The sequence below is a fragment of the Oreochromis aureus genome, linkage group 15, assembly GCF_013358895.1.
Source record: "Oreochromis aureus strain Israel breed Guangdong linkage group 15, ZZ_aureus, whole genome shotgun sequence".
Lineage (NCBI taxonomy): Eukaryota > Metazoa > Chordata > Actinopteri > Cichliformes > Cichlidae > Oreochromis > Oreochromis aureus.
The window spans coordinates 26,240,687-26,256,403 of NC_052956.1; the positions used below are offsets into that span (position 1 = coordinate 26,240,687).

Sequence of the window (15,717 nt, forward strand, 5' to 3'; positions counted from 1 at the left end):
TAAAACAATGACATTTAATATTAGAATAACATCTGTACTGTTTGAAATCCACGTAAAACACATCAGTGGTATTTTATTGGTGCTGTTTGAATCACTCTCACACACAGTTTTCCAGCTGCTAACTTCATTCATGCAGCGTTAGAGTTGAACAGATTTAGAAGGAGTGTTTGTTTTTATTTACACTAATAAATGAGTAACATTAAAGTTTTAGAAACAACTTTACTGATTTAAAATGTCCTGTTGATCAGTCTCATGATGAACCTTGATGTCTCTTTCATGGTCAGTTTTTTGAGTAGAAGAAGATTGATTTGTTTCATTAAACTAAAACCTATGAAAATACCATAATCATTCAGATCAACAGAAACATTAGAAAGCTGGAGTCTCTCTGTGGGCAGACCAGTGTTGGAGTCCACAGTCATCTCCTCTCTGGTCAGAGCACCAGATTACAGATTCATCCACTTCCTGTAAGCAGACTGTCGTTATTGGACATCAGGCTGAGCTCTCAACAACCAGTTGCACAGTGAAGCCCTGAGCTTTACATCGTGCAGCAGCAGGTGAACAACCCGTGAGACAGTCTCATTGTTCCGTCTTATTTTGGATCAAACAGGTGTTTGCTGGGAAGGTCTATGCCGTCCGCTCACCTCTTTCCTGCACATGTTGTCTTCACCACCATGTTTGTGCCAAGGCTGAGTGACCTAAGCATCTCTGCTGGCTGAGGTTGTGTTGTGCCAGTGCACCTCGGCCATCTTAGATCATGTGTCTGTGTCTGCAGCAGGTTTTTCCTCAACGGGTCTAAAGATCAGCTCCATAAATGACTTTCTGTTTGTTTGCAAAACCTGATCATTAGCCCCATCAAAACCGAGAAACCTCTGTGTGGCAGCCATCTTTTTTGGGGTCAAGACAGCAAACAGAATCTGAAGGTTTGTGATTGTTGTCACAAAGCCGAGAATTCAAAGCAGAGATGCGCCATCAGATTCCCGAGCTCCTGGAATCCTATGTGGAGACAGACTTCTTGTTTGACAGGAAGTAGGAGAGGCCGCACGTTTTCATGCTTCAGTTAATGACCTGAAAATCCTGTTTTCGGCTTCCTGTTTGCAGGACTGAGAGAAATAATCTGCATTTACCAAAATACCACAGTGTGACTTCAGGAACAGCGCTATTTGTACAGCTGTCAGAGCTCAATGTGGATGCCTAATCACAGAGCGATTTAAGCAACTGATTAGAAATCATTTAATATTTGTTTACAGGAAATAAACTCTAATTAAATGAAAGTTACAGTGACTCACTGCACCACCATGTGATACAAGGTGGAATTACAGAAAAGAACAGGCTGAAGCAGCTGGTGGTAGTTAATCAAGTTAACTCAGATCAGCTGGAGAGAAAGACCCTAAATTAACATCAGTGGTACTGAGAGCAGCTGTAGATAATGTTACATCTGTGCAAATGTTTGGGACAGATTAAAACAGTTTGATGATGCCCTCAGGTGCATGACTGTCATCACTGACAAATGAAAACAATGTAACCTGATTTATTTCATTCTGTTACAGAAAATAAAGAATGAAACAAAAATAAAAACAGCAGAAGGTTTGTATCAAATCCAGCTCAGCATTTCCAAACATCGAGGTTTTTACATCTGCATCAACACGTGTGTGTCTGCAGAGTCCCAGCAGACATGTGACGGACACAGGTCCTCCTCAGACTCACCTGACCACACACTCAGGTGTAGTCAGGTCAGGTGAGTTGCACCTGTGACACGTTCATCGCCCACCTCTTGAACTGTGGTGTAACATGGCCCGGCGGCAGAGGCGGAGAGCGCCACCTGCAGTCAGAAACAATAAAGTGAAAACTGTGCTGCCACATTAGAAACACATCTGTGTGATGTCACATTCCTGTTGTCGCTCTGTCACACTGACCTCTGCATTCAGCTTCCTTCTCTTCACATCGTCATACACGTGTAACGTCAGCAGCTCGCAGGTCTTCTTGTGATCTCAACCTGCACTTGAGCCACAGCACAGACCACCAACCCTCTCTGCTCGAGGGCTAGCGTCTGGAACTGATCTGGGACTCGACTCCTCAGCAAGTGACGCAGTGTGTTTGTCACATTCAGACTGACCCAAAGACCTGACCTCTAACAGCCAGCAGCTGACCTTTGACCTCCAACATGCAGCTGGATCATAAACTATTGTGACTCAGTCAAACCTCAGGGAGGCACTGTGAGAGTCAAAATGCAGGTTCTGCTTTCATTCTGGTGTCTGCAGAGGTCCAGCCCACAAAGCAGATCTTCAGTCTATCAGTCCTCCTGCAGCTCCCCCGTGTGGACAGACGCTGAACCACAATTTTTCATAAAGTGTGACCGGCGGCATCAGCCTCACAGCTTCCTGTAGAGCGCAGGTGTCAAACTCGAGGGCCAGTGTCCTGAAACTTTTAAATGTGTCCCTGCTGCAACACACCAGAATAAAATTAGTAGGTCATTAGCAAGACTATAGAACATGACTGCATGCTGAGCAGGCAATTCAGGCCATGTCCACACTAATACGTTTTCGTTTGAAAACATCTTTTTCTCTCCGTTTCGGCCTTTCGTCCACACTGAGAGGGTTGAAAATGCTCTCCAAACTGGATACATTTGAAAATGCCATTTTCACTTTGCAGTGTGGACAGCAAACCCAGAGCCTTTTCGAAAACAATGACACATTTTAGTTGTGATGCAGTCCTGTGACCAATTAAACTAAGATAGCGGAGGGCATTACACAGCAGTTGTTTTGGTTGCTCTCAATTTTGACAGCCCTATTAAAGATTAATATCAGTTTGTACATGCTCCAGATAGCTTTTCTTCCAATTCTTTAATTCTCAATTGCTTTTGCAACTTTGTACTTTTGTGTCACTTGCAGCAACAACTCCACCTCATTGTTAGTCCATTTAAAAAACTTGACATTTTGCCGTGACGTTTCAAAGAGCCGGAAAGTAAATAAACAGCAGACAGAAATGAGGTAGGTCAAATTGTCTTGCATTTCACGCATGCGCAGTACTAGAACGTAAGCGTTTTCGGCCGTTTCAATGTGGACGCACAACTCTGTGAAAACAACAGTGTGGATGCAGTGTTTTCAGACGCAAACAGTTTTCAAATTTATCCGGGCTAGTGTAGACGTAGCCTCAGCCATTTGATTCATGTTAAAGCAGCTCATAAGTAAATGAACATGGTGCAATAAAAGTACTTTTAGAAGTACAATTTTTCAAAAACTCACATTTATTTAAATCAGGGGTCTCCAACTCCAGGCCTCGAGGGCCGGTGTCCTGCAGGTTTTAGATGTTTCCTTAACCCAACACAGCTGATTCAAATGGCGAAATTACCTCCTCAATATTTCTTGTAGTTTTCCAAAGACCTGGTAATGAACTAATCATTTGATTCAGGTGTGTTGACCCAGGGTGATATCTAAAACCTGCAGGACACTGGCCCTCGAGGCCAGGAATTGGAGACCCCTGATTTAAATTAACTTGAGTAGGGTTGGGGGTTGCCACCTCAGCATGCAGTCAAGGCTTGCTAATAACCTACTAATTTTAATCAGGTGTGTCGCAGGGACACATGGAAAACTTTCAGGACATCGGCCCTCGAGTTTGACACCTGTGCTTTACAGGAAGCTGTGAGGCTGATGTTGAGGACTGGAGTTTGACACCTGTGCTGCAGTGGAACATTACAGACCCTCTTCTTGTGGATATTTTAATGCAAACAGAGACAGTCTGGATTCAACATTTTCAGATTCAAAGGTGATCTGATGGTGGAGATGGACATCTGCGGCCTCTTGTTGATGACATTCTGATCAAACGTTATTTTAATGTCTCATCTTCAGAATCTTTAGAAAAATTAAAACAAGTATTTCTGAGTGAGATGCAGTTTCCTGGAAATATTTCAAAATGAAAGCCTCACTAAACACTCAATTTGAAACACAGGAAGTGCTGAGGTTGCATGATCAACATCAATAAAAACCTTCAAAATGAGAGTGATTATATTCCAATCAAATAGGAAGGTCAGCTGAATCTCTGAGCCCATGTGACTGAAAAACATTTATGTGGACCGTTTAAACACAAACACCGGACCTGTTTCCCGCTGACCTTCAGTCAGAAACGATCACCGTTGACAAACCAATAATCAATAACAGCTGCTTCTTCTATGGTATCCTGTCAGGAAACCACAGAAGAAACAGCTGCAGGTGATCTCTGTGAGAAATGTGAGCATCAGTCCAAACATCAGCTGATCGATCAGCTGATCCTCCCTCAGGCCTGACATTAAAAACTTCATGAAGCAGAGAAAAGATGAAGCTGCAGCTTGAGGAGGAGGTGGTGGTGAAGAGAGCTGGTTGTGAGTAAGTAACACTGAGCCTTCATCCTCTGTGGGATGGAAACAAAGGCTCCACCCACACTCAGGTTCACTCGGTTTATTAAGAGTCGTGGTCACAAACAGAAAAACAATCCAAGAAGAAGAACAAACAGCTGACATCGTTAGCTTTACTTAAGACGACATTCGTTTACATCTGGGGTCACCAGGTGGACCCGCCACCTTGGTCAGATCCACACGGTCCCGACCTGAGCCAGCTTAAACTGGTCTGAACTGGTGAGGCGTTAAAGGGGCGGGTCCCTGACTTCTGTTAGTGCTGATTAGGTGAAAGTTGAATTAGTTTGAGTTCAGCTGGAGTTTGTTTGGTTTCAGGTCTTAGTCCACAGGAAACAGTCTCACTGTGAGCCAATGAGAAGACGAGGGGGTAAGGGCTGATTGTCCGAGCAGCCGCAGAATCATTTCGTGGAGCTCATTCTGATTGGTTCTGATAGTCTAATTAAGTCAAGCCTGTAACGACTGGTTGGTTCTGAGCAGCTGGATCTGGTCCGATCCCGTACTGCTGGCGCCGCGATGGCAAGTGAACACTTCGAGAGACTCGTAAGGCATCACAGGAAGTCTGAGGGTAAGAGTCGAGGTGACTGTTTCTAGTGTTTAGTTGTTGGATTTTTCATTGGCCGGTTCAGTCTGAGGGCAGTTGTGACCTTCCGTGCTGGCCCGCCCCTCACACATCGCCGTGAGTTTGACAGAAGGGACGGAGTGTTACAGTAAAGGCACCAATCACAGAGCGCGTGGGACGATGACAGAGTAAGGAAGTCGTAACAGGCTTTAGTATTTTGGGAAACATCCAAGCATGAGGGAGCGCACCCTCGCAAACAGGAAGTTCTCTCCACGCAGGCCACAGGGGGCGCCGTTTCAGCAGACATACTAATTTGTATTTCCTCTGGAGATCACACTGCGAGCAGCACGAGCGCCGACCGTGGGCGTGGGCGGAGCTTCGACTGACTCTTTTTAATCAGTCAGTATAACATTTTTAGGTTGTGATGACATCAGCGGAGCGTGCGCGTGCTGAACCTGAACACTACGATCTGTGGAGGTCTGCAAGTCCTCCGCTTGGCCCACTGGACGGAAACGCTACGGTCGACTTGTTCAGACCTGAGCTGTAACGGGTGGAGTGGAGGGTGGTGCCTCCTCTACGCGACTGCGAGATTCCTGCTCTTTGATACGAGCAGCTGATTGGCCATCACAGCTGTCAGACAATATCATACATGCGATTATAACTTAATAAAAACTATAAAAACGATCAGCGCGTCAGCTGAGAGCGTGATTGGCCGTGCAGGTACCAGCTGACGGCGCGTCGCCTTCATGGTTTGTTTAGAAAACAGAGCAGCTGCGTCCTGACCTGCAGCCAGTTTCAGGTAACGTTTTAAAACAGAAGCTCAGAAATCTGTGGAGCCACCACAGCTCACACCGGCCTGTGACGGGGCCAGTTTCATCTGGTCATCTGACTGGTGGGTTTCTGTGCATTACTTTTGGACCTGAGACGTGATTAAAGCTCAGAGAAGGCCACATGACCACATCGGTTTGAGGCCGCGATTTGAACCGTGCACTCTGTGAGTTGGAATTTAAGGCAGCATAGCGCCTCATTGCTCTGAAAATCACGCAAGGGCAGTTTTGAGTTTCAGCTCATATTTAAACATTTAAAAAAAGAACAACAGGAAACGTGACCTCTGTGCGACCAATCATATTTTACTATGGGTTCAATTATTTGTAATCTTTGTTTCCTGGCATGTAATTCGTTGGGCGGCTCGTTTTGGCCTTTTAATTTTCTCAGGGGTTAATCTCACAGAGTGCCACGAGGCGACTGCTGTTGTGACTGTGTGCCGTATAATAAGTGTTTGCGTATAATGAAGTTCAACTGAATTGGAGGATAAAACAACTGTTCACGCTCTAAACAGCTTGCATTGCTTTGTCTGGTGTTATAAAACAAACACACCCCTCCCTCCAGAAAAAGGTCTGCCTCTTTCACCACCAAGTTCAGCTCCAATATGGCAGACAGAACCATCCTGTCACGCATGGTGACTATACCATCGTCATGGAGAGAGGCAGGCTGTAGGTGGAGCCTGTGTGCCACCGCCCACCTCCCACTCTCCATGTACCGACACCTAGCAGTCTGCTTCTAGGCGGCATGCTGTTTGCTATTTATTCTAACACGAGGCTTCCTGCCTCAGGTGTGCCTCACGTATCTACCAACCCACCAGCTTCCTGTTGCGCAAAGCCTCGAGCGGACAGAAGTCACTAAGGCGCTGCTGGACCCGCAGCTCGCCGCTCGCAGTGTGACGCCTGGTTAGTTTGCATACGGCTTCAAAGTGCAGTTCAGTCTTTTTGGTGTTCAAGTGCATTCTTTGTTCTCACATTTATGGCTTCTTAGTAACAGACTTGTGGACGCGGCAGCGGCGCCGGCGCCGTTATAGTCTCTTGGTGTGTTTGGAGTTATAGTGGCTCCGCATGTCTTTGCGCAAGCGGAACTTCTCACCGCACACGCCACAGATGTACAGGTGGACGTCCATGTGCTTCTCCAGCTGTTCGCCACCCGGGAAGATCTGGAAGCACACCTGGCAGATGGTTTCCCCAGCTGACAGGTGGGAGATCATGTGACGCACATGGTCGTGTTTGAGGAAGGTCCCCTGGTCGCACACGGGGCACACGTAGCGCGCCATACCTTTATGCATGTCAGTGTGGAGGCGGAGTTGGCGCTCACGCAGGAACTGCTTGCCACAGGTCTGGCAGGTGAACTGCTTTTCCTTGGTGTGGACGGTGTAGTGCTCACGCAGGTGGCAGCGCTGGTAGAAGCCTTTGCCGCAGATGCTGCAGAAGTGTTTGCGGCGGTGGTCGGGCTCGCCGCCTTCCTCCAGCATGGTGGGCCGGAACAGCTCCTGGTCGTGGCAGGATAGAGCGTGCTCCAGCGCTAGGCTCTCGTTCTGGAACAGCAGGCCGCAGTGCGGGCACGCCAGGTCGGCCGCCTCCAGTAGCCCCTCCTCCATCCCGTGCGGCTCCTCCAGCAGGGACGCCTCATCCTCGCCATGGGAGTCCGACTCGGCTCCGTGGGATTCACCGCAGCGCTCGGCGTGCTCCTGCAGCTGCCGGCCTTTGATCAACACCTGGCCGCACCTGCCGCAGGCACATATGTGCCCCATGTGGTTAGACAGGTAGTGCGCGGACTTGTCCTCCTCCAATAACAGAGCGCCGCACACCTCGCAGGGCGTGCCATCAGCATCCTGCTTCTCGTCTTTGACCTTCCGGAGCTTGGCGGGGATGCCGGAATCGTTGCCTTCGAAAGGCTCGCTGCTGTTTTCCAAACCGGAGACACCGGGCTCGGGCTCGCGGTCCGATGGCATCTTGTCCCTCAGCGCTGCGTCACCAAAGCGAGCACTAAAATCTCTGGCGGCGTGCTCACCGACACGGACCACCTCAATCTCAGGGAACATGCTCTCTTCTGGTTCGGTCTTGATGCTCCTGGTGGACCCAGCCTCGCCGTCTGGTCCGCCTGGGACTGACCGGGCAGTCTTGGCCTCAGGCCAGTCGTCCTCGCCTTTACAGATGACCCGGTGCTCCTCCACGCTCTCTGAGGCGGAGCTCTCTGCTTTACTTGAGTCGTTGTCACCCTCAGTGTTGCCTCGGGGTGGGTGGAAGGCTTTGCGGTTGGTACAGGTGAGGATATGCTCGATTAGAAGCTTCTCGCAGCTGAACACGAAGCCACAGTCATCACAGGTGTACGTGCGACCGAACCTAGGGCGGTCCTTGAGAGTTGAACTCCTGCCGCCCGACCGCTTCCTCAGGTCACACGGCTGCTCACCTGCTCCGTCTGAAACTGGCGCCGCCACAATCAGAGGAGTGGTTGCCGCCTCTTCAGTCGTGGCTGGCCTGCCAACTGCAGCAGGAACGGCCGGACGCCCCGTGCTGCTCGTGACGGCCTTCGGCAGACGCTCCCCTTCAGGTGCCGCGGGCCGCTGCTGCTCGTACATGCGCACACCAAACATCATCTTCCCGCCAGCAGGCCCAGCGGAGGAGCTGGATGAGGAGGAGGAGGAGGCAGAGGCAGAGGAGGACGGCGTGATATTGGAGCTCCTGATGTCCCTGAGGTCCTCCAGCGAGTCGGGGATGTAGTACATCTGCAGGTATGCCATGGACGCTTTCAGCTCCTCAAACTCATAACTGCCCACGACGATGCGCCCGAGGTACATGAGCTGCAGGATGAGGTCGAAGCACTCAGCACTGATCTGCATGTTACTCAGGTCCAGGCGGCCCGCCCCCTGCTGGTCCCGGATGAACATCATCCTGAAGTAGGAGCTGCAGGCCGCCAGCACCGCCTTGTGAGCCCGGAAGTAGATGTCGCCGATGGCAATGAGACAGTCGCACAGGAAGCCCCACTCGCGCTGGTTGTTGAGTTGCTGGAGGACGTGATCGCTGTGGCTCGGCCTCGCCATCGCCCTGTGGACAACAGAGGAAGACAGAGTCAGAATTTATGAAGCAGCAAGGTTGTCTGCGGTCGACTTTCATAACGTGTGAGCCGGCACTCGGCAAGGAGACAGGACAGTCGGGCCTGATATGATTCATCAACAACTCTGACTTTAATCAGAGCCACAAGTTCACACACCGAGCACGCTCAGATCAGCTTCCAGCTTCACTCAGAGCACTGCAGTTAGTGCTGGGCGATATGGAAAAAATATTTATCACGATATGAATTATTTTATATCACGATAACTAGTGCTGGGCGATATGACGATATATATGGTGTGGACGATAGAAAAGTGTCTATCGTGCCATTTGTCTTCTATCATTTCTAACCCTAATTTTATAAATTATTACATAAAATATATAAATAACCCTATACAACTGTTCGGAGCAGGCACATTGCATTTTGCATAACTATTTTTAAATCCCTGTAGAACTGGAACCACGTAAGGTAGCGCAATATTTTTTTTTTTTTTGCATATGAAACCGTAGGAGTTGTACTTACATCTTATTCCATTAGCTTGTCCTAGGTCATGGTTTCCTTCCACTTTGCAAAAATTAAAAAGCACTTCCAGCAACAAAAACATAATATTCCAGAAACACGCTTTGCCGATCCGATCAGCTGTTCATAACACTTCCTAAGTTGGAATAACTCAGCGCGAACTATCGCATGCCTGTGTCGAAACCGGAGTAGCGTCATTTTCGTATAAAATGTAGTTTTACCTTCAAAGCCTATGTTGGTGTTTTTAAAAGTCATGTTTGACTTTATGCTTTTTCTATGTCGTTTCTGGGATGCTTAGAAGTCAAATTACACTGTTGAAATAGTTTATTTTGATGCACATGCTGTTTTTTTGCAAATTTGCATTTATTTATTTTCATTTTCCTGTAGTATCTCAAAAATAAAACTATGAAGACACTCAAAATAAATTTCTCGTGGTTGGAAACTATTTTGTGCAACTTTTTGTATTTACAGTTTTGAGGATAAGCCCCTTAAATTTCTCTAACTAGAAATATATGTAAAAAACAAAACAAAAACCATTTTCAATTTTTTTGTAGTTTATTGCACTTTTTTGCAATTTATGTAGTTACTATGGACTTAATGCATACATATTATTAAAATTTGGACTATAACGGTTGTATTGATGTATAGCAACTTGAAATGCTCCCACAAATGGCACTACAGCATGTAAAATGTAAAGATAAGCTCTGGCGGACTTGGTTCTATGGTAGGTCTTACAGGGTTAAATAGCCTGTGGCAAATATATTAGTGTTGTCTTCTCACTATACATACTCTGTTTTCTCTTGCATAAAGTTAAAAGTATAAAAAAATGATATTTTTGATATGATATTTGCGACATGCTTTACGGTAACTCAAAACAAAGACTGCACCCTCTCCACTCGCTGTTTACAGACTGCATACTTTCCAGATGGCCACAGGTCAGGTGGTATATCGTGATATATATTGTTATCGTGATATAAAATAATTCATATCGTGAAAAATATTTTTTCCATATCGCCCAGCACTAACGATAACGATATATATCACGATATACCACCTGACCTGTGGTCATCTGGAAAGTATGCAGTCTGTAAACAGCGAGTGGAGAGGGTGCAGTCTTTGTTTTGAGTTACCGTAAAGCATGTCACAAATCCGGGTCCACGTAAAGCAGCACCATGTCGCAAAACCACAAGACGGAGTTTCTTTGCGAAAAATATCATTTTTTTATACTTTTGACTTTATGCAAGAGAAAACAGAGTATGTATAGTGAGAAGACAACACTAATATATTTGCCACAGGCTATTTAACCCTTTAAAACCTACCATAGAACCAAGTCCGCCAGATCTTATCTTTACATTTTACATGCTGTAGTGCCATTTGTGGGAGCATTTCAAGTTGCTATACATCAATACAACCGTTATAGCCCAAATTTTAATAATATGTATGCATTAAGTCCATAGTAACTACATAAATTGCAAAGTGCAATGAACTACAAAAAAATAGAAAATCGTTTTTGTTTTGTTTTTTACATATATTTCTAGTTAGAGAAATTTAAGGGGCTTATCCCTCAAAACTGTAAATACAAAATAGTTGCACAAAATAGTTTCCTACCACGAGAAATTTATTTTGATTGTCTTCATAGTTTTATTTTTGAGATAAACTAATTTTTATATACTACAGGAAAAATGAAAATAAATATTATAATGCAAATTTCCAAAAAAACAGCATGTGCATCAAAATAAACTATTTCCAACAGTGTAATTTGACTTCTAAGCATCCCAGAAACGATACAGAAAAGCATAAAGTCAAACATGACTTTTAAAAACACCAACATAGGCTTTGAAGGTAAAAAACTACATTTTCCGCGAAAATGACGTCACTTACGGTTTCGGACAGGTAATGGCAGACATGCGATAGTTTGCGCTGATTTATATTCCAACGTAGGAAGTGTTATGAACAGCTGATCGGATCGGCAAAGCGTGTTTCTGGAATATTATGTTTTTGTTGCTGGAAGTGCTTTTTATGCAAATTTTGCAAAGCTATATGTGGAAGGAAACCGTGACCTAGGGCAAGCTAATGGAATAAGATGTAAGTACAACTCCTACGGTTTCATATGCAAAAAAAATTATTGCGCTACCTTACGTGGTTCCAGTTCTACAGGGATTTAAAAATAGTTATGCAAAACGGAGTGTGCCTGCTCCGACCGGTTGTAAAGGGTTAATGATATATTTTATGTAATAATTTATAAAATTAGGGTTAGAAACGATAGAAACGATAGAAGACAAATGGCACGATAGACACTTTTCTATTGTCCACACGATATATATCGTCATATCGCCCAGCACTAACTGCAGTGATGAATCAGTGTTTACTTCTCAGGAACACACTGCTCAGATTTAACATGCAGGCACACACACACACACACACAGGATGGCAGGTTTACTTCTCACCTTTCTAAACTCGCTGTGGGGGAGGATGCTTCACCTCCCGTTGGCTATTCTCACAGGAAGTGACACCCCCCCACACCTTCCCTGTTATGTGACAGATGCGTTTGTGCTGCAGGACAAGTATACCTGTACACACCCCAAGTTACTGCCTAAATAAAGGTCCACCCTGGCCCCAGCAACATCTGGAGAGTTCACAGCAGATGTCCTGTGGACCAGGTTACAGTAAACTGTGAGCCAGATGTGCCTGACACACCCAACAAATCTGGATCTTTAAGGTGGACTCTGCAGGAAACTGCAGATGCAGGGCACGTCTGGGCCAAACCGCTCTCTGAGAGAGTTCTCTGCTTGCTGGTTACCCGAGCCCTCATCGGCGGGTCTGCGCCAATAACATCTGCAGCGATGCCAGATGCGGGCGGAGCTAAAAACAGGTTTCTGTGCTGCAGGAGAAAACTGGTCGCATGCTGTTTTCAGCACCGTGAAGTGAACCCGGTCCTGTTCTTCAGAACTGGAGCTTTTTGTTAGACATGTACCTTCACTGCCCCACCTCCCCCTGCCCCGCTGCTGCTTGGAGACACTGAAACCCATCAGAAGATGTCACTTCCTGTGTCAAAATGGCATGTAATCAGAGCAAGACGTTTCCTCCCGTCACCTGAGCTGAACAATGATTCACATCTGATTGGATTCACTTAAAATTTTGACATGTTTTTATTTTCAGCGATGTTGTCCCGTCTGCGTGAACTGAGCTGCCATCCCTCCCCGGTTCCACTGATGGTTCGCCTGGCTGTGCTCACAGGTAAAGTTCACACAGAGTACACTTTTGACCAGCTTAAGTTTTCTGTCTTTGTGTCATGTCAGCTGATCCCACAGCGCCTCAGAGCGTCGCGCCTGGTAAGAGATCAGTGGCGAAGTAGCATCACTGCCCGTGTGTGTGTGTGTGTGTGTGTGTGTGTGTGAGTGTGTGAGAAAGAGTCCTGAAAGCCATAGCAGCAGAACAACATAAAACCAGCTGTGCGGGAGCTCACCTGCCTCAGATGCAATCAGAAGACTCGCCTCTTTCAGATTTTTAAACATTTAGTGTCAGCTGACCACCATCAGTCACGTGTTTCTGCGTTAAATCTACGCCATAGCGTGACGAATCCTGACAAATGCAACTACACATCGACGCAGCCCATGATGAGTGTGATCGGTGCAGCCGTTTCCAACTTCTTCTGCCTCATACAATTCCTGATTCAAGAAAATCGACTGGCAAAATCTCCAGCGCCAACTAGTGCCCTGCATCTCCGTGCTCTACATCTATTAGGCTGCAGAGCGCCTAATAGATACATGAATCATGCTTCACTGCGACAGCAAGGCAAGAACACTCAGCGGTCCTCTGGATATCGGTGGTGGCCTTGCAAACTGACACATGACTTCAGGAAGTGAGGTCATCATGTGAGATCAACGAGCCAAAATGTTCCAGTAGAATATGAATTGATGAGAGTCTGACTCCATTACAGACGGTCAAGTGACTGATTTCCAAACTGAGTTCTGCCTCTCAGACGAGGCTTGGGATGGCATTGTATTCTGAAATGGATGGGCTCTTTGATCACATGACGTGACGTAAGATCAGTTCAGAGTTCGGGGCGGTCCCGCTGATTTAAAGCCAAAACTGAGCTCCTCCAACAAAACCTACAAGAAACCTAATCCTGCAAACGGATGACACAGACATAGAATGCACCTCCACACGAGTCCCCAGACACCGCTACCTACACGCCATGTGACAGTAAGAGCCAGCAGTGGAGTGAGCTTGTGATGAGGTTACACAGTGGGAAAGCAGGACTTTGATCAGCTGTTAAAGATGTGACGGCGCCGTGCAGCTGCTGCAGTTACATTAAATTACGGAATGACCTTTTTATATCCCATCATAAACTTCATCATCATCACCATCACACTTTTCCAGAAATACGCAGATATGATTTTAAGAATACCTTAAAATGTTCAGGCTGGTTAAATCCTCAGTTTCTAATCACAGCCCAGCTCAGAGTTTATGATTTTAAATGCTGACACATTGTTTTTTCCCCACTTTCAGGTCAATTGTGATATGCAGTTTTTCACGAGTTGTTAATAAGAAGAGTATGCCTTAATCATGTTATTACCAGAACAAGTCATTTACACTCTGATCAGCTGGTTGCTGTTCACAGGAAGGTCTCAGGGCTCAATTTATCAGCCGACACGTGACAGTCTAGGTTCATATCTGATGTGTCTGCTGTCAGGTGTGTTTGAGCTTTGTGAGGTTAAAGGTCACAGGTCAGAAACCTACCTACTCTACTGATCAGTAATCAATAAAAATAATAATGTGATCACTGTGAAGGGTGGATAAAATAAATCTGGCCTCTGTCACCAGACTCCACTGTAAAAACCACTCAAATCAGAGCCCCCATCCTGTTTACTCTAAGTCCCCTCCGGGCCCGCAGGCACGCGGTGCGGGCTGTCAGTCACCGGCAGACAGGCCGCGAAGGAGCCACCGAGGTGGGAGCGAGCCCGTGGAGAGACCGGAGGGAGAGGCCGGCCACACCGCCGAGCTAAAATGGAGATTACAGCTCGGCAGAGATTAGCTGCTCCAAGCTAACCCCTGTTAGCGTGGTCCACACCGGAAGTTACGGTGATCGCTCCTCCAAAATGAAAACACAAAGCGTGACGAGGAGTGAGCGAGACCACCGTCAAGGCACCGCGTGCATCACAGCGCGTCTCAGTGACAGTCAGACACTCCCCGAGGGACCGTCAGTGAACCCGGAGCTCCTCCGGATGCTTCAAAGCTCAAAACTATTCGTTACGACTTATATTTTGAAAGTAGCCACCGGATGTGATGCGAATAAAACCGGGCGTTTACTGAGCGCTCTCTCTCCCGCAAACAGCCCCGCCGCCCCCGCACTGCCACCCGCATTCAGCACCGAGAGCAGGCCGCGAGCATTTCCTTCACCGCCTGCCGCCCAGGCGGCCACGAAGCCCGGGCACGGGCCCGTCCACTCACCGTGGGTCCCGGAGGCCGGCGGAGGGGCTGCTGCTGTGGGGTTCCCGGGCTCCGAAGGGTCCTCCGCGGACGGTTTGCTGTGGAGACGAAGGAGCAGCCTCTTCTTCTTCTTCTCCTCCCGCAGGATGAAAGCACTTCCGCAAAGCCCGCCGCGCCGTCAAGCCGCACATAGCGAGGAAGTCCAAATAAGGAACTTCCGGTCAGAGTGGGGCCCTTCAAAATAAAGTTAAATAAAGTTTTAACGTTTCAAAAATAAGTTTCTGCCTTGATGGTTCGTTTAAACTCCGTGCAACTAAGCTGACACCATGGGAACGTGTGGGAATGTGTCGCACAGTGAAAATAAAAAAAAAAAGTAAAATGAAAAACTGTATCTGCTCAACCCACCAGCCACACACAGAAAACCTGCATCACAGATACTGAAGTTGTAATAAAAAATTTACGAACTTTAACCCAGCGGGACATGTTTAACTGCAACAAGCAGCAGTTCACAGGTGGGCATTAAATCATAATAAATATACGTTTCTGGCTTGGACGGGGCCTTTCACAGTTAAATAAATAGTGTCAGAATTTTGTCTTCATTGAAAACGACCACAGGAAACAAAGTCTGCTTTTATTTTGAAAATAATAACCGGAAGAACTTATTTTTATTAATGTATTTTAATGTATTTTATGTATTTCTGTCTTATATTACTGTGAAGCACTTTGTGGTTTTTATCCTGTGAAAAGTGCTATATAAATAAATTGAATTGAATTGAATTGAATTTGTTTTCTCTGTCGTTTGTAGGCTTGCGTGAGGCCTCCCGCCACCCACATTCAGTCAGAGAGCAGCAAGGAGGTCTCACTCTGAGCTGAGCAGGAGACTCCGCCTGAAGAAGCAGCAACGTCTCACTCTGTTTCGTCCACCCATCAATCATATACG

The 15,717-nt window shown here is 46.6% G+C and overlaps 1 protein-coding gene and 1 long non-coding RNA gene across 3 annotated transcripts; both read right to left on the reverse strand.

Moving 5' to 3' along the window:
- Nucleotides 1-1,206: 1,206 nt before the first annotated feature.
- Nucleotides 1,207-3,484, reverse strand: LOC116330497. Of its 2 annotated transcripts, XR_005608381.1 has the most exons (3): nucleotides 3,243-3,484; nucleotides 1,914-2,439; nucleotides 1,207-1,819 (listed from the first exon to the last, which is right to left on the reverse strand). It is a non-coding gene; the product is annotated as an uncharacterized LOC116330497 (long non-coding RNA). The 2 variants fall into 2 exon arrangements; XR_004200240.2 differs by lacking the exon at nucleotides 3,243-3,484 and having other exon boundaries at nucleotides 1,914-2,798.
- Nucleotides 3,485-4,415: 931 nt separating this feature from the next.
- On the reverse strand, nucleotides 4,416-15,227 carry zbtb1 (zinc finger and BTB domain containing 1). Its single transcript, XM_031752839.2, has 2 exons — nucleotides 14,799-15,227; nucleotides 4,416-8,818 (listed from the first exon to the last, which is right to left on the reverse strand). Exons 1-2 carry the CDS (start codon nucleotides 14,966-14,968, stop codon nucleotides 6,796-6,798), a joined length of 2,193 nt encoding a protein of 730 aa, XP_031608699.2. The 5' UTR covers nucleotides 14,969-15,227; the 3' UTR covers nucleotides 4,416-6,795.
- Between the last annotated feature and the right edge of the window lie 490 nt (nucleotides 15,228-15,717).